This window comes from Peromyscus californicus, unplaced genomic scaffold, assembly GCF_007827085.1.
Source record: "Peromyscus californicus insignis strain IS unplaced genomic scaffold, ASM782708v3 Scaffold_15__1_contigs__length_86483966, whole genome shotgun sequence".
Taxonomy (NCBI): domain Eukaryota; kingdom Metazoa; phylum Chordata; class Mammalia; order Rodentia; family Cricetidae; genus Peromyscus; species Peromyscus californicus.
The window spans coordinates 10,704,163-10,723,402 of NW_026294447.1; the positions used below are offsets into that span (position 1 = coordinate 10,704,163).

Genomic DNA, 19,240 nt, shown 5'->3' on the forward strand with positions numbered 1-19,240 from the left:
GCTCTTGAGGACTCTCGGGTTGCCGGACATCTCCCCAGCTTCCATCCCCAGGAAGGAGAAACAGGAGAGAGCAGCTGAAGGCAACAGGGCTGGGACTGCACACTGCTGTCTGTCCCTACTGCGCTTCAGCCTGACAGCCATAGGAGCCCTGTATTGGATCGGCCCAGTATCCTGTTTGAAATAAAATACACCCATTGTAAATCTTATCATGCAAACAATACCTCAGTTACGTAGCAGCCTACTTTGTCAATAAACAAAGAAGGGTCGTTCCCACCCAAAATATCTTTCCAAAATGGCTTCTCCTACAAAAGTCTCTCAGCAGTGAAGACCAGCTGATCATGTTCAAAAGCTAAGGGTTGGATGAGTTTTTCATTTCTCAGTGTCAAAATACTAATACAGCACCCTAAGCAAATGAAGCCCAATTCAGGAAGTCACGTCAGCCCAGTTGTGTCTGCATGCAGTCTGAGTCAGGGGTCCCCCAAAGCTGCTTGCTGGTGTGGCGTACTGTAGTGCCTTTCAAGGAAGAGGGGAGGCTGCCAAACACTGTGCTCCCAAAGTCTTATTATTATGCTTCCTACAGAGTGGCAGAAGCCCAACCCACAGCAGTGTTCGTAGTCCTCTACGCTTCATTAATGATTCAAGGAGCCTTTGCAGATCCATGCAGCCCAGAATGTTAAAATCTTGTGAAGATTCACCAATGGTCCTAGCCCAGGAAACAGCACACTCTCACACACACACACACACACACACCTCATGAAAAGTAGCATGCTGCTAATGATAGAGAACTACTAAACACAGCCTTTCAAACATCAGCTGCCTACCTTCTTAGACTATGTAATCTTATGTTCTAAGAGAACAAGTCACACTGGGCTACTTTGTTCCCTGAGTACAGCCCACTCTCAGCAGCCTCCATGTGGTTCTCCCGTTCCGCCTACCTGGAATGCTCCGTGATCCATTCGCTCACTGGCTTGCCTCTTGCTGTCCGACACGGGGCTTCAAGAACACAGTAGATACTCAGTAAACACAGGAAATGAACTGAAATTTCTTGTCTGCAATGCCAGAACCTGAAAGACAAAAGATATTCAAAGTTTGGCTTCAAATTCATTTGATCCTAGAGTTCACGGTAAAGAAAGACCACTGGTATGTATGTTTGCCCAGCTGCCTGTCAGACACCATCCACACTAGGAACACTAGCCACAGGGATGAAGGCTGCCAGCTTAGTTCTACCTTGAGTTCTCTACTCCTTACAAGGTGTGTGGTGTCTTTAGCAGTAAGGTCTAATCAGCTAGTTCTGGGGGCCACCGAGAGGAATGGTGAGCGCCTGGATTGTTTTGAAGGCCTCCAGCGCCTCTTTGGCTGACAATCCATAAGGAAGTATCTCAAACCTGGCACTATCGTCTTGTTTAGTGACACTCGGCTCACAGCAGCAGCAGCAGCAGCAGCACTATCCAAACATCCAGGATAGTGAGTGCCCTTCTACTTCTAAATCTTCCTTAACTTCTGTTTTAAATTAGCTTAAAAAGTAGTAAGCGTCCATATGGCTTTTCTGTACACTCTTAGTTCTGGTTACCTTCCTTTTCCCTTCTTGTCTCCTCTATCCACCCACACCCATCCTTTCTTACACTTTTCACCCTCACAGTTCCCTGTCTTTATATCACCTGTGTGTGGCTATCTCCACCCCCTTAAGGCATTTTCCACCCCAGTAGCCCTTGCTTACTTCTGCAGGTACTCCAGATTAATTACACAAATGTGAAGGTTTGAAGCTAGGCTCCATAAATGAGGAAGAAGTGGAAGTGTTTCTCTGAGCCTCAGTACACGTTTTCCCGCTGGTTTCATCCATTTGCCTGCAGACTTCCTAATGGCACTTTTCTCTACGGGTGAATAAAACACAGTGTGTACACGTACCCCATTTTCACTCTTCATTCATCAGTTGATGACCATCAAGGCTGATTCCCTTTCTTAGCTATCGTGAGCAGCGCAGCATTGAGCATGGTTGAGTCGCTATCTCAGAAGGAGCATGAGGTATCTCTGGAATCCATTGGGTATTTGGTCAAGAGTGGGTCATTCTAGATTTTTTGAGAAACCTCCACACTGATTTCCACAGGGGCCCCAGCGATTTGCTCTACCAACAGTGAATAAGGCCTCCTCTTTCCTCACCAGTATTTGTCATTATTTGGTTTCTTCATGACAGCCATTTTGACTCTGGTGAGATGGAATCTCAATGTAGATTGGATGCCCCTCCACATTCCCAGGGCAGTATACCTGCCCCGCCAGCCCCCCTCAAAAAAACAACAACAAAATAAAAACTCCTGAGGAGACTTTAGGTCCCAGGGCTGAACTTATTCCTGTTTCGCTACATTGTCATGTTGCCAGTCTGCCTTCTAAACATTTATGACTGTATCCACACATAAGTGCTTCTTCCAGCCTTAATCAGAGAAGCCTATCCACAATAAATAGTGGTGAATGCGGAGACCCATGGCCGCTCACAGTGCTGACTGTAACAGCTGGACCTGATCCCTAAACAGGACATTTATACCACCCTACTCTGGGGTGCGTAGCAGAAGAATGTTAGCTAGGAAGAAGGGCTGTGGAATGCTGTCTGCTGGAGCTGGCACAGCCCGTGGACTTCGAACCTCACAACAGCTTCCTGTAATGAACCTGCACAGGGCAGATTCTATCAACAGTCAGTCTATCGACAGATCATGGAGGGCTTTGTGGGGCCCTCCCCCTCCCCGCTGAACTATTAGCTCTAGAGACGGATGCTAGGGAAGCAGTAGTTATTCTTCATTTGAGTACCCTCTGAGGAGCCCACTAGACCCAGTGGATGAGTCCAAAGCCATGGTTACACAGATGATCCTGGTTAAACTCAGTGGGTCCCAAAACAGTAATAAAACAAAACAAAACAAAGGAATGGGAAGGGTACTCCTAGGCAGGATGGAATCATAGGGGTGTGAGGGAGATTAGAAAGGGTTGTATTTGTACTTACCAAATTATACTTTATACATGGATAAAACTGTCAAACAACAAACGTAATGAAAGATACACATATGTATCACCCTACCCAGAAGCCCAGGAGTCTCCACCAGCCCTGCTAACAGCACCATCTAGTGCTTCATAACTGCCCTGCACGTCAGGGGAGCCTGCATGTAAAAAGCCTCCTGCTTCATAGTTCCAATCCATGGGAGCCAGTGACTCCTTGAAACTCAGTTATGTCACACAAAAATAGAGAAAATGCGTAGCAATCCTAACTTTTCATCTTCGGCAGCCAGAAAAAGGACCGATTTTGTTTCATCTGCACTTCTAACCACTCCTCACACCAGATCATTTTGTAACAAGTGTGACATCATACAGTTTCATCCAGCACCATCGCATTATGTGTATTTCTAAACGACCATATCATGTTATATATAAGTGATAAGACTACGTGTTGACTATAAAAGGTCCAGTGTTCCCGTATGCCTCACCAAGAGTCTGTTTGACTTCTTTTTCCTTCTTTGTTGACTCTGGATGTCCATTGCCATTGTGTACAGTGTCTCCTAAATCCTTTTTAGTCTAGATGCTCCCCTGGCATCATTTTTTTAAAAATAATTTTTGTTGAAGAATCACATTGGTTTGCCTTGAAATGTTTCCTTAAGTCTTGATCCAAGTGGGGTCATTTATTGTGTTTCCCTGTGGCCTACCTTTCTTGTAATTGATAGTTAAGCCTAGAGGCTCGGTGAGGTTTTGTTTGTTTGTGCAAGACTGCTTCATAGGTATTCTGTGCCTCTCTCTGACTCCCTTCCCTCGCTCCTTCTCTTTTCTTCTGATGTTAGCAAGGATAAACGATATTCAGTTAGTGTTCATTGTTGCCCAGACCCTTGGGTCTTTTAGGGATTAAGATATGGTATTAGCTCAGTAGGTAAAGGTGCTTGCCGCAAAGTCTGAAAACTGCGGTCGACCCCCAGGCCCCACGTGGTGGTCAGCACGAGCCAACTGCTCCAGTTTGTTTTCTAACCTCCGTGTGCACACTCATGTGCACACTCATCTGAGTACATGTGCGCACATACACGATAAATAAGTGTATTTTATCTTTTGATATTTCATCATCTATCTTTACTCATTGCAATATTCCTATAAAATAATAATATCCATCATCAAATAGTTTATTGCTATGAGATCTAGGAAAGGAAATAAAATGTTCCATTCAAAATGAGTTCAGTCCTTAATGCCCTGCGAGAGTAACAAGAAGGCTACTTGGATTTCACTTGATTTGGGTTTTACTATTATTACTAGGTCATAGATTTAAGTGTATTTGTTCTGTGTTAATACATAGCAGCTATTGTTATTAAATTATTCCTCTTAATTTTATTGTTTATTTTCAATTGCTTTATGATTGCACTTTGACTCCTGTTCAGATTCCCTTCTGAGTCATTTCTTACTTATCCACAGAGATGTTTACCTTTGAGCCAATCAGACACAACTCATTGTCCCTTCCCAATGTCAAGCTTTCTTAGTAATTCAAGGTGCTCCAGCTGCTGAGGCAAAGAGAGATTTCTGAGACCGAAGCATCGTCCACCACACCTTTGTATCTCACAGCAATGTTACAATTTAGAATAACAGATGAAATCTGTAAGTGGGGTTCCCAGGGCTCCCCAGTTTGAAGTGTACATTAGGAGACACTGCACATCATACTCCAGAGGGTTTAGCTCTAAACTTCTCAGGGACATTCTCTTAGAGTCTGGCCTTGTCTACTTAAGAAATCTTCTACTAACTTCCTACTTCAAGCCTCCATGGGCTCTTGCTCCTATTTACGTGAAGGTTTGGTCAGCTAGGGGAAATGACCTGGCCACCTGTCTCCTTCTCAGTTCCCCAAAGGACCTTCCTTGGGAAGGAGGGTGGGTGGGCCACAGGCCAGCTGCCTACTCTCTTCCTCCCAGACACCTTTGCTTTCTGATCTGACAAGGAAAATATGGCAGCTTGTGATCACTTACTTGTATTTACTGAGAGCTGTGAGATTTGCTGTATATAGTATATTTATTTACACATTCTGGTTCTTTTGTGACACTCCTTCCCTGTGTCCAGTTTTCTCCAGCATTATGAATTATTTATACTTTGTCGAAAATACATACTGGAAATATCCTCTGAAGTTCTTGTATTTTACATGTTTATTATATCTTATGTGATATTCACAAAATTATTAGTAGTATTAGAGTTTGTAAACGTGAAGATGGATTTTTGTATTTTATTATAGTAAAAACAACTCATAAAATTTCTCGTAACCATATTTAAGTGCGTAGTAACAGGGCTGGTTGTTTGCAGCTGTTGAATGATTGATCTCAAGTTCTTCCCCTTGTGAACTGAAAGTCTGTGTCCTTTCAACAGCAGCTCCACCCCACCCACAGCTCCTAAACAGCAGTTCTCAACCTGTGGGTCCTGACCCCTTTGGGGTTCAAATGACCCTTTCACAGGGGTCACCTGAGAGCACTGGAAAACACAGAATCACATTTGCATTACGATTCATAACAATAGCAAAATTACAGTTACAGTGCAGCAACGAAAATGATTGTATAATTGGGGGTCACCACAACATGCGAACCGTGTCTAAGGGCCGCAGCATCAGGAAGGGCGAGAGCACAGCCCCCGTTCTGTCCTGTGTTCCGGAGTGCTTGACTTTTTAACTTGCAGTGATTTAGACTCAGACTCTGCTTTGTGCTTTGGCATTTGAACACAGGAAACAAAAGTTTAATATCGCAGTAGCCAGCACTGCTAGTAACATTTCAGGGGCCCTTAAGCTCACCTCCAAATGACAGTCCCACTTCCCTGTCCTGACTCTAGAGGTATCCTGATATTTATAGTATGCATTTCCTTGCTTGCTTTTCACTGGTTTATACTTTCCAAACCAGTCACTTAGTCTCTCGTAACTGTGTGTACTCTGCCAAGACTTGTTCCATTCTCCTAGTGTTACTTGTGACATTTTTCCAATTAAGTATGACAAGAATGCTTCCCATGAATGCTTCCCATTACTATAATTATCCCACTGTATAAACAGACCACAATATATTACAAATTCTCTTGTTGATAAGCAGTAATTTGGGGCAACAGTTATAAACATTTTTATACACGGTTCCAGCTTCACATTGTACATACATGTCCAGCTCCATCTTTTTTCAGGTGTATGCCTATGAATAGAATTTCTAGACTGTGAGATAAATAAAAGTAAAAATACTATTCTATGTAATTTACTTGGGTGATGGTCCTTCAACTGTTTTCTGGTCGATGCAGCAGCCTGAACTTCCCGCAGCAGGAAAGGAACTTTGGTGTCCACAGTTACACTCTCACTTGCTATTGCCACATTTATTTTTACCGTTCTATGGGACGTTTTATAATACGTCACTATGGTATTATTCTTCATTTATTTCCTGGCCATTTTGTAGACATTTACTGGCCATTTTGAATTTATTCCTCTGTGAAATTGATGTTTCAATCTTTTGCCCAGTTTTTCTTGGGTTTGTTTACCTTTTTCTTACTGGTTTTGAAGTCTTGTACATTCTGTGAATGGGTTCGTTGCTGACTATGCATATTAAAATCATTGGTCATGTATTGTGACTTATACTCCCTTCCCTTTATATTACCTTTGAGAAATGTTTATTCTTAACTTCCATACACTTGAGTTATTCTAAGACTTTTCAGTGTTGCTTTAAGATAGTCTAAGTGGCCTTTTATCTCATTTGTGTCTCTAACTGAAAGAAGAAGAGCGTAAGTGTGCTTTCTGTATGCCCAAATTGCCTCATTACTAAGAGTCTGGCAGACCTTCTCTTCAGAGAGAATGTAGTAACATTAACAGCACAATGCCTTCTATTGGAAAAACACTTTGGTCACAGTCACAATTAGGTCCCTTGTCCCAACCCAGTAAGTCATTATGATTCTATTTGGCTCTGCGCCAAGAAATGGATCCTGGCATGTATGTGATTATCTTGTTTTCTGTAACTCCCAACTGTGTGCCATCCTGTGCCACCATATGGTGCTATTATAAATGCATATGGGGGTCTGTATGGGCATATGTCCCCTCTCTGCAATGGGACTGAAAGCTCTTTGACACCGGAAGATCTGCTAATGTATCTATATTTCCTATGCTGCTCTGTATCCAATAACCATGTAAAGGGGTGAAGCATTCGTTATTCGGGGTCCATCCAAAAGAACATAAAAAACACGGGATGCTTATTGCCATGCTATTAGAAAATGGACAGTTGCTGGTTACCCAAACCATACTTCCACCAATGGATATAGTCACCTGCTGTTCTCACTCCTTCCTGATGAATGGGTTCCTTGACTTCCACGTCCTTTTCTGTGCTATGGGATGGCTCCCGGAAGAGATGTTGATGGCAGCTACTAAGAACCACAGATGAGTCAAAAGCTGGATAACCTGTCTCTCTCTCTCTCTCTCTCTCTCTCTCTCTCTCACACACACACACACACACACACACACACACACACACACACACATCTTTAGTTTTGAATGTCATAAAAGTCAGTAGATATTTACACTCATTTGCTTTTCAGGTAGAAATGAGTCCCCTGGAAAATGCCATTGAAGTGTTAGAAAACAAGAATCAGCAGCTAAAGGCTCTGATCAGCCAGTGTCAGACGAGGCAGATGCAGAACGTCAACCCCTTGACCATGTGCCTCAATGGAGTCATAGATGCCGCAGTAAATGGTGGAGTTTCCAGGTACCAAGAGGTGAGGACTGAGGATTGCTGGAGAACTGATCAGTGGCGATGCCTTAGGGTTTTGTGAATCTTTTTGTGCAAAAAAAAAAAAAGTCTTTTTGTTGGGCCCGTTATCAGTGACAGATGGCTGCAATCAGCACAGATGTTTGTAAAACAGAGCAAACGTATAGCCAGCCATTTGTGGGGTCCATGTATTCCATCTTCATGATGAGGTACTTTAAGTGTGTGTACTTGTGTTGGGATGAAAAAATGTAGTGAGAAGGTCAGAACTGTTTAACAAATATCTACCTAAAATAATTTGCCTAGTCAAGGAGGTTCATGGGTGTAGTCTTGTGGTTGGTTGGTTGTTGATGATGGTTTAGGTAGACTTTTCATCTGTTTTTTTGTTTGTTTGTTTTTGTTTTGTTTTTTGTTTTTGGAGACAGGGTTTCTCTGTGTAGCTTTATACCTTTCCTGGAACTCACTCTGTAGCCTGGAAGACCATCTTGGCCACATTGAACCTTAAGACAATTTATTTTAGTTTATAATTTATTATTATAGTTTATTGACTTGGGTCTGGTTTTTGGTTTTTTGTTGGTGGTTTTTTTGTTTGTTTGTTTGTTTGTTTTTTGTGTTTTTTTTTTGTTTTTTTGCCAGAGATGCTTAGTGTATAAGCTCTGGTTTTCTGAATGTTGCCTGTGATCAGCTGCCCACAGATAGGAGTCTCTCCATCTGTCCCCAAACATGTTTCATAATCACGCTATTTCTCTGCATATGCCAAGCCTTAGAAAAGTAAGAAGTGTGTCTTTCACTTCCACGGTGACTCTCCCAGCCTGTTCTGACTGTCCCTTTTCTTCCTAGGCATTCTTTGTCAAGGACTACATTTTAAGTCATCCTGAAGATGGGGAGAAGATAGCACGGTTAAGAGAGCTGATGCTTGAGCAGGTAGGGCAACAGAAGCAATCATTCTCTCTGGCTCTCTGCATTGTGACAAAATACCCACCTACAGCATTTGCATGAACAGCCTAACCGAGGCGGCAGCAAGTGGACAGAGCCACCTGTGGTGTATCCCAACCGGCTAATGTCAACTCTTTCCTCCCACTTGGATGCAAGAACAAACTTAACAAGTCATCCCCTATAAGTAACATCTCATGTGGCCTCCTTTATGTCCCTCCCTAAGACTTACTGGAGACTTGTTGCTAACTTGTCCCTCAAAATTTCCTGCTCAAATAAATTCAGGCTGCCTTAAGATCATGGATAAATACATGAGTGGATGAGACTGTTATGTAAGCGCCATAGTAAGGAGTAGGCAATCAGTAGAACTTGCTCTGCAGCAGTATTGTGTTTTGCAGATAAAGCCCAGAAGTTGTACTATGAGGACAAACTAGGATGCTCATCATTTTCTATTTCAAAGAACAGTGTACTTTTATTTATTTGGTGCCTTCGAGGACTGAGAACTAGAGCAAGTGTTCTGTCACTTGCTGTGCCCTGTTGATAGCTACCTGACAAGGGTTTGCAAACCTCTGAGATGGGAGACGCAGTTGGAAGTCTGGGCTAAACAGGAAATAATTTTGTTCCCATGAAAAGTAGAATATGTATGACAATGAGACAAAAGCATCTCTTCCTACTTGGGAATATGAAATTAATAAATACAGCATGTTTTTAGACTAGAAGACAATAGGGTTGTGGTGGGGTTTAGTCCATTTGTGCCCTCTAGATATTATCCACCAAATAATAACATGGGGGCAGGGCCATGGATGAGGGCAAGCACCTAGTTCAGGGAAAAGAGACTTTAACCTACAAGAAAAATAGAGAAGTAGATAAGTTCCCAGTGTGGTTATGGGAGGGATACAGTTGCAGGATTGCATAAAGACCTTAACGTGGTTGATTTTTTTTTTTTTTAAATCTCTGTGTTTTACCTGAGCATCACCTCTCATAAGTAGCCTCCTTCAGATTCTGTCTTCTGTGTTCAGCCTGAATGAGTTCTTTCCCCAGAATTAAAACAGCAGCTCGGAGTTAAGAAGCTTTTCAAGAAAACAAAGTTAGACTTTACTGTGTCGTGCCTGGCATTGTTCATGAGATCCTATGGAAAGGGCTATGGCCAGGAAATGTGAGGTCTCTGATATAGAACAATTGAAATAAAAGTCTTATCATGTAACCTTGGGTGGCACATCATTTCTGTTGGACCATCAGTTAGGAGTTAAGACTGGAGAGGCCATCATCCTTCCTGAACCTCTGTCTGGTTGACATGGGGATATCTTCAACAGACACATCCAGCTGCCTGGTCCTGTAGCAGTTACCTCAGGTGTGGAGAGCCACTTGGCCCATGGTCACTGTCTTCTCAATGATCCATTTCTAAGACTGAAGGGAAACTATAAAGCCTGGTCATTTGGATCCAACACAGGACAACCTTGAAAGCCTAATAAAGTTCCAGAGAGGCCCTGGGCTTGACAGAGTTGGCCAGCCTGCACATCTTTCTCTGTAGATTCCTACTTTGCTTGAGCCACAGGCAGGAAACCCAGACTCCCCACAATGAGCTTCCTAATCTCCATGCTGGAGTCTATTCCTTGAGGACCCAAGTGTCATTATCTGAGCAAAAGAAAGGTAACCCAACAGCTTTTTAAAATGGAGAAGGCTAGCAGCTGCTATAGTTAGTCACAACTCTTGGGTTCCTCCCATCTCCTCATCCCACAGGCCAGTTTCTCCCTCTGTGCATCAGATATACTCCAGTGTGTCTTTCATGTCCATTTCAGGGTGCTTTTCTCTTTGGAAAGGTGCTGGCAGGGGTGGGCATCCAGAGTAGAAGCTGCCACAGCCCTGTCTCATAGAGAAGGTGCTGGGCGCTCTAGCCTCTGAAGGTCAGACCCGTCTGACCATGAGTTTCCACCCCAGACTCTTCACAGATGCACAGCTGTGAGAAGCTGTGGTCTCGCACAGCTTGCTTGCCCCACAGACTAGAGTTTACTGGAATGCAAAAGATAGCTGCTGTTCAAACCCAAGAAGTCACATGCTTAGTTGAACAAAAGAAAGTTGCATGTGTATCTTCATTTCCTTTTGGGTCCTGGTGGCAAACTTTTCTTTAAGGCAGGATCCCTGGCTATATTATAGTGAGTAAACAAGAATAATATTTATAAAGAAAAACCAAAGGCATAGCAACTGCTACGGAGTTCCTGATCATTCTTTTTCTTTCTCCCCTAGAAATTTTTGAGACTCTCTTGAGGTTGAGAGGCTAATGTAGGAGAGAGGGTAGCATCCTGAAGAAAAGGTTTGCTTGACCTTCCAAACAGGAAACAGCTTCGATCCTATTCTCTGCCCATCCCAGGAAGGGGACCAGGAGGCCAGGGACCCATAGCCACTAGAGAAGATGGTCATTAAAGACAGGAGGTACACAGGGAGGAGCTTGGGGAAAGTGATGTAGGAAAGCCAAGTTTGGGGAGTCGGACAGACCCAGGTTCAAATCCCCATTTGTTACTTACTACATATGTGACTTTTGGGATCCTGTTTCCTCACCTGTAGAGCTACTTTTTATTGTTCCCACTGGTCAGATGTAGAAGGTCTACAGTGATGTATGGTTCACAGCAAGCACCCATGAGAACTAGTCGCTGATGTGGGCTTTTCCTTGTGTTGTTATCAAGGCACAGATTCTGGAGTTCGGTCTGGCCGTGCATGAGAAGTTTGTACCTCAAGATATGAGACCCCTGCACAAAAAACTGGTGGACCAGTTCTTTGTGATGAAATCAAGCTTTGGGATACAGGTGTGTGCTAAAGGGCCATGGTGGGGCCATCTCACCACTGCTGCTGCTGCCTGCGAGGTGATGGATGAAAAGTCCAATAGTGACATCTTTTGGTTCTTCTACCACATTGCAGCATTTTCCATTGGAGCTTTTAATATTACAGTCACATTCCTGATGGTTGCCATATTTACCCTTTATGAAGACAAAACAAAAAAGTCAATGTCAATAATACTGGCATTTATAATTGGTCCCTATGCAAAGATGCTGAGGATGTATATTGAGGAGATTGCAGTACCTCATACATCAGTTGCTCTAATAAAATGTGTTCTTCATCTCCTCTTCAGGAGTTCCCAGCTTGTATTCAGGCCAGTCCTGTTCATTTTCCTAATGGAAGCCCTCGTGTGTGTAGAAACTCAGCCCCTGCCTCGATGAGTCCAGATGGTACCAGGGTAATTCCTAGACGCAGGTAAGTCATATTCTGAATTACCTTACAATTTGCCAGACCCACAAGATGATCTGGAATGGTTCTCTCATTCTTTATGGTACAATTTGTCAAATTCACTATTTCTTAATGAAATAATTAAGCCACGAGGCAGCTGCAGACATCTGCCACTGGTAAAACCGCAACAGCCTGAGAAATAAATAAACTCAAACATTCGATTATAGTGAGGCAAACAGGAGACAACAAAATGGGCTGTGTCTTTTTTCCCTTTGGTGTTATGCCATGCCAGCATGTGATAAAACACAGTTCCAGGACTGAGTTAACGACTGTTTTTTTCCCTCTGCAACAGCCCATTAAGTTACCCAGCTGCCAACCGGTATTCCTCGTCCTCGCTGTCCTCCCAAGCCTCTGCTGAAGTAAGCAATATTACAGGGCAATCAGAAAGCTCTGACGAAGTCTTTAACATGCAGGTACTTTATTAGCTTTTTGTCTGCTCGCGTTTATTCCTTTTCTGTCTGCATCATGAGAGTGTCTGTCCATTCTGCGGGGCTCATGAACAGACCTTCAAGCAAGAACTTGACCTAAGGACCAACCTTTTAAAAAAAAACCTCAGTGTTGCTTTTGTTGGCCTTTGGAATCCACAAAGATGTTCCTCTCCAAACTGCCCATCACTTTAAGAAAATATAAGCAAACCACAGAAAAGCCCGGGCAAGCTGCCCAAGGTTAGCTTTCAGATTGACCTTGGTGGCTCATCGCTTCCTGGGTCCTAGGTTCTTGGAGCATGTTGACGCACACTAGCTGCCTCATAGTGTTCCAAAGTGGTTCTTTACGAGTTCCCCTGTGGCTTGAGGCCCCATTATAAAATTTGCATACTTGTATAAGAAAATTTTCGGTAATAAAAAAATAGAAGAAAATGCATAGTTTTTTAAAGGTATTTCGGAGCTCCTGGGAGTCTTAAAGCATTTTGTTTTAGGAGAGTAAAATAAAGCTGAATTTCCTATCACTGCCTTTGGAAATGGCCACAATACGATTCCCATTGTATGCTTTGAGCACACGATTTTGAAGATAAGTAGAAGGCAGATTGTGTGCTTTTTAGAAACACTCACACGGGCCAGCTAGAGGCTTAGTGAGTAAAGCATTTGCTGCCAAGCATGATGACCACAGAGTGGAAGGAGAGAACTGTTGTCCTCTGACCTCCACACGCACACCATGGCACATGCACACTTACACAGGAGAGGAGCACACGTGCAACACACATACACACACACAAACACACACACACACACACACACCATGGCACATGCACACTCACACAGGAGAGGAGCACATGTTCAACACACACGCACACACACCCACACACACCATAGCACATGCATACTCACACACACACACACACACACACCATGGCACGTCCACACTCACACAGCAGAGGAACATATGTATACACTCTGATGGGAGAGGTGCCAACAGGTACCACACACATGCCATGGCATGTGCACACTCACATAGGAGGCCAGCAAACATGCACAATCCATCAGTCAATAAATGTAAAATTAGAAACACTCCCCTATTTCTGTGCCCAAGACTAGAAATGCTTGTCTTTATACTGCGGGCAGAGAGGGCTGCTGACAGGCACAGAGTTGGGGAATAGAGCTGAGACTAATACACGTGTGTTCCTTCCTCCAGCGGCAGTGGAAATCTCAGGGGCCTGGTCAATCCAGGCGAGCTTCCTTGTCCGTCTGAGCTAATAAGACTTCACTGTGCTTCTAAATGGCCTTTGGGGGGTTGGTTTTTGTTTTTTGCTAATTTGGAAAGATAAATGTTGGTGTTTTGTTTCAAATGTCACTCTGAACCGAAGCTCCTAACCATGCATGACAGTAGCTCCCTGTGTTTCTAGCCCAGCCCATCTACCTCAAGCCTGAGTTCCACTCATTCTGCTTCGCCTAATGTGACGAGTTCTGCTCCATCGAGTGCCAGAGGTTAGTGCAGAGTGGGCGATGTGGTGACTGGTACCCAAAGAATCTTCCGGGCCTAGGAACTGTGGCTTCGGTGGTCCATATTGTTGGCAACTGCCACAAGGCTGGGTTTTCTGAGAACAGGCCCCACTGGGCTACCACACTGATGATTCCTCTGTTTCTCTTCCCAGCTTCTCCTCTGTTGTCTGACAAACACAAACATTCCAGAGAAAACTCTTGCCTGTCCCCAAGAGATAGACCATGCAGTGCCATCTACCCAACACCTGTGGAGCCTTCCCAGGTACTCCTGGGGGTGAATCAGAAGCTAGAAAATGGGAGCGTGTGGGATTGTTTGTGAGTCTCTGCAGAAGCACACAGTAGCCACCAAAAGCAACCAGTGTCAAGGCCAGCTAGGTGAAAAGTCAGTCCACCTCCGGTCTCGGCCACTGTTGGGATGCCATCTGATTCATCACTCTACATCAGTGGTTTTCAACCTTCCTGATGCTGCAAACTGTTAATACAGTTCCTCATGTTGTGGTGACCCCACAACCATAAAATTATTTCCTTGCTACTTCATAACTGTATTTTGCTCCTGCTATAAATTGTAACATAAATATTTAATATGCAGGATATCTGATTCGACCCTCAGTATGGTCTGAACCCACAGGTTGAGAACCACTGTTCTAGACTTATATCTGGGTTGCAGCTTGAGCAACTAATGAGAGGGAATGTCTGGGTCCTCCTTCATCTCATTGCTGCTACAGCAACATCCCAAGGGGAAGCTAATGAATGAACCATCTGTGTGTGTGTTTGCATGTGTATGAAGCGGAAGTCTGGGGAGGGAGGAACCTTAAGTTAGCAGAAGACTGCTGCTTCTGCCCAAAACTTCCTGTTTGCCCGTAGCTATTGAGGGTAGCTCCAACTGATTCCGTTCCCCAAGAGTGCAGGAGCAATCCGTTTGCCTTTGCCCTTCTTCTTCTGTGCAGTACCAGGGAAGCAGCTGTGTCCTGGAGATGTCCCTGAACCCCTCAGAGGAGCTAGGGAATGTGGTTCCGCCTGTCACTCAAACTTCCCTTTAAAATGATTCCTCTCAACCTGAGTGAGCACAGGGCCACAGACTCAGCCCAGAGGCAACTATGTGCATTGAAGGGTGGGTCCAAAATTGAAGATTTATGTTGTATGCCTGAGTTTTACAGTTTACTTGGGAATAATTTTAAGAGCAGAGAAAACTATTTATTTCTGCTCCAGCTAATTTCTCTGTTTTTCTACACCATCCTGGCAGAAGTCTGTAGCTGCATCTGGAAATGGATGAGAGCGAGTGGGATTTGGCTTGATTGTTTTATCTTTGCTGATTGTGTGAACTTCCTGAAAGGCCCAGGATCCCTCCTCTGCGCAGCACTGATGTCTTGCAGAGATGATTTCTGAGTGCGTTTGGCTGGAACAGCCACCCAGTTTTATTCCCCATTGTCACTGGCATTACAAGGGGGTCTCACAGTTTGTTTCATCTGCTCTGAGAGAACATGTGCCAGCATGGGAAACTCTGGAGGGCGTCCTTGATTAGCCCCCAGTTATCTGCCTTGCGTAAAATTTGCAACAAAACTGCAATGATGTACAATGCTGTAGGTGTCCACTTTCTCTCTTCATGAATTAGGTAGAGCCATGTAAAATTGATATTTCTGTAGGTTAAAAATTACAGAGCATTCATCAGTTCATGTTTTTTACCTGCTGTAGGATTTAAACCATGGTGGAGTAGGTGTTTGAACTCATGTTTCTCTTCTAATTCCTATTCACATGTCAAACTGCCAGTCCAGTGGTGTACGCTTAAAGAACAGCATACCTAGCTGGTATTTACTGTTAATTTTCCCTATGTTTATTATGAAGCATTATATAATTATAAGTATTTAGCATTTATGTTTAATATGAAACACAACATTATGTTTCTTTCAGAAAACTTAAGTCTCTGTTCCCCCTTTCTCCTTAAATATAGTTTAATTCTTTGGTCCTGGGCTCATTACACCATATAGAAAATACTTTGAGCAAAAAGTTTCATAAGGAGATAACCATATCATTTTCTAAAAGGCATCATGTCTCAGCATATGACATCATAAACATGCATCTTCTCCCTTTTCAGAGAACGCTGTTTAATCATATTGGAGATGGGGCCTTGCCACGCAGTGACCCCAATCTTTCTGCACCTGAGAAAGGTGGGTACCATCCAACCCCCGGGGGCCCTAGAATGTGTCAGGCTCTGTTGTGTCTTCATTTTCTCCAGTCTTTCATGTGCCGTGTGGCAGGTAGGGCTCCACAGCACTAGTGATCAGGATGAGTGTGCTCTTTAGGGAATTAGTGAAAGATTTATTCATGATCCATTCTCCATCAACTGTTAAGGGCAGAATCTGAGCAATTTGGGAACCCCTTTGTGTAATGACTTTCTGTTGTTCAGTGAGCCCAGACAAAGCCCCTATTCTTCTTGAAAGCAGAGATGCCAATTAGGCCACCAGTTCACACAATCAAAGTAGCTTCTCCTGAGATTGGTTCCACAATCCCCATCCATTGTCTCCTTTACAGAGCTCATTCGGGCAGCTCATCTCTTGTTTGTGGTGACTCAGATAGGCTCTTGTACAATTAAATACTGTGTAAGCCTTGCAATCCAGTGCATAATGGAGTGTACCCTGCCTCAAGGTCATACAGACACAAATAACCAAATGCATGCATAGTGGTAAGTAGCCAATTAGCAACACACAGAAGAAGAAGAAGGGCAGATTGAATGTCACCCCTGAAACGGTGGGTGTGGGGACTTGCAGTAAATCACCCATTTGCCTATCTCAGGGTCAGGCCTCAAAAATAGCAGTCTCCCGGGCCAATGAGTCAAACTCACTAATGAAATGTCCCAGGAAAGTGCACTTTAATTGCCCCCATTAAGAACTAGGCTCTATTACCATTTTGCTACACAAAACATTAACATTAAAACTTCCCAAAGGGAGATGAAAATTAGTGAGGACCTAGCCAAAATTATTTTAAAGTATGGAATTAACTTCAATGTTTTAAGTCGAGCATTGATCTTTACCAGGAGAAACTAGAAATGTGTTATTTTTACCCACTTTACTAAAGAAAACCACAGAGCAAATATAAAAGGAATAGAGAAAAAAATTACGTTTAAAATAACTCTACCCCCATTAAATCAAAGCAGTAATTTGGAGGAATAAACTGCGGCAATCCTCACTGGGTCCATCAGATGGCAGTGTCTGCCCAGAAAGCGAGCCGGAACTCTGGTTTACTGTTAGAAACTTCATTGCAGAGTGTCTGTTCATAACCGTGTGTGTCCTGCCTGCTTCCTAGCAGGGATCTCCGTAGTATCCCTACGTCTTGATGCATGGAGCAGATGGATTGCAGAATAAGAATGATGGTATCAGCAGTCCAAGCTCTTTGCTCAGGAATTATTTAGTGTAATCTCTCGATTTGGGAAGAGTCCTTTCCCTCAGACCGGTCCTTGGCATTTGTGCCACACAGCTGAAATGTGAGTGCCGTTTGCCTCCCTGCCTCCTTTAGATGCCGCTTGTCCAGAAACCTCTACAAATAGACTGATGACTCTATTTTCCATCTGTTTTTTAGCATCTAAAGACATTTGTAATTCTCAGCAGGTTGATACTCTCCGGCATAGAGATTTGTAGTGCTGTTTGACAGCTTGAGGGAAATAAGGAGACACGCGGTTACCCAGTTAAATGTCAACTCCGTTAGGTAACCAATTAGAGAGGTTTGGTAATCAGGAAGTCTCCTACTTGTTTGGGGCTTAAGGTTTTGTGGGTTTTTTTTGAAATCCAGTTGATATTTTCTTTTTCTTTCACTCTGGATAATTTTGACTTTCTCCTAAGATCTCAAACATTTGAAAGGCAAAGCTGGATCTTGTGTTTTTAGCTTTGTTATTCCCTTCCAGCTGTGAATCCCACCCCTAGCAGCTGGAGCCTGGACAGTGGGAAGGAAGCCAAGACCCTGTCGGACGGTGGGAGACTTATTTCTCCCCCTGTCCCTCCAAGGCCCACACAGACTGGTGGGTATTTGAAGCGTCTGAACAATCACTTTCATAAAATAAGTATAATGAGTATTCCAGCTTGTCCTGAGTTCCTCAGAGAAAGGAAGGCATCTGGTTTCTGAGGTAAAACTCTTGCTAGCAACATTTCACTTCTAGTGCTCGCCTCCCTTCCCTGCACTTCCGCCACACGGTCTGACAGCGGCCCGTTCCTAATAAGCCCTTCAGGTAGGCTTTGAGCATGCCCTCTTCGCCATTACCACGCTCAACCCTTCTTGCTCGTGGGCCACTCACACTTCCTCTGAACCTCGCTTGCTCCGATCTCTGCTAACTCAACTGCTTTCTTGAATCTTCAACAATGACATCACTGTGTCAGCTGACCCAACTCACGGTGGCTTTGAGCGGCTTCTGACATCCTAAGTTGTCTGCCGCTCTGAGAGCTCTGTATCCAGCCGCGGTAGGACTCAAAGGGCTGATGCAGGAACCTGCATCTCTTGTAACTGATCCTCAAGCCAACCTCAGGGCTCCTGAGCCCGAAGATTATATCCCTGACGTGAGGCTGAAGGCAGCATTTTACCAAGCCATTCCTGGGAGTCTCCCACTCACTAGCATCTGAGCACTGAAAATGGCTGGGGAACTTCCAGCCTGGCCCTGGGTCTCAGGAGAAACAGAGGCAGAGCTGACTCTTAGGCGTTTCTAGTGGGAAATGGCCAGCTTTCCGTCTGAACACGCCACTGGCTTGGTGACCTCCATGGGAGGCAGTTTTAAGAGAGACCACCCACTTATAACTGACTGCTTTTTCCAGTAACCAGATCTTGTCGGCACTTGCCTATGTCTGCTGGAGTTCTTCAGGCATAGCCGACCTAAAAACCGAAGAGAATATGGTGCTGTGTCCTTGGCAGATTTTTCTAGACTCGGCATTTCCTGTTTCACTTACTATATTGTAGCTGCTCATCCTTTGGATAGTTTCTGAAAGGCACATGCGAGGTTTCAACAGAACGAGGAATAACTTAGATTTTATTAATCATCTGCATTGGTGTATCAGTCTGACTGGAAATGAGGACTCGTTAGCCAAATCATTTGATGTCATTGGTGATACACGTACATTCAGGCAGTCTCTAGATTAAAAGCCTGGCTGTGCCCCCCTGAATATGGGAACTTGAAAGGCATTTTTAAGGAACAATAAGATTGATAGTTCTTACTAAGGAATGAATATTATCAATGCTATCTGGTCTCCTGGAACAGTTCCAATTCGACAACAATGGTGCTGATGGACCTTTTTTAGGCATGTAGCTCTGAGAATGAGCACTAGGTGCCAGGACTGTGCTATTGTCTGAGACTGAGTCAAAAACAACAGGAAACGCTGACCTCTGCCACAGTAGCACGAGGGCTGGTTT

General features: G+C 43.9%; 1 protein-coding gene across 4 annotated transcripts in view; it reads left to right on the forward strand.

The window, feature by feature from the left end:
- Dock4 (dedicator of cytokinesis 4) overlaps window positions 1-19,240 on the forward strand; it is a 430,242-nt gene that overhangs the window by 402,975 nt on the left and 8,027 nt on the right. For 2 of the 4 annotated variants that reach the window (XM_052738382.1, XM_052738383.1), the window contains 9 exons: window positions 7,540-7,716; window positions 8,547-8,630; window positions 11,321-11,440; window positions 11,764-11,885; window positions 12,211-12,331; window positions 13,759-13,840; window positions 14,008-14,117; window positions 15,948-16,020; window positions 17,751-17,864. In XM_052738382.1, coding sequence (XP_052594342.1) covers window positions 7,540-7,716; window positions 8,547-8,630; window positions 11,321-11,440; window positions 11,764-11,885; window positions 12,211-12,331; window positions 13,759-13,840; window positions 14,008-14,117; window positions 15,948-16,020; window positions 17,751-17,864 — 1,003 coding nt within the window. The remainder of the gene's footprint in view (window positions 1-7,539; window positions 7,717-8,546; window positions 8,631-11,320; window positions 11,441-11,763; window positions 11,886-12,210; window positions 12,332-13,758; window positions 13,841-14,007; window positions 14,118-15,947; window positions 16,021-17,750; window positions 17,865-19,240) is intronic. The other 2 variants (XM_052738384.1, XM_052738385.1) reach the window with 2 other exon arrangements.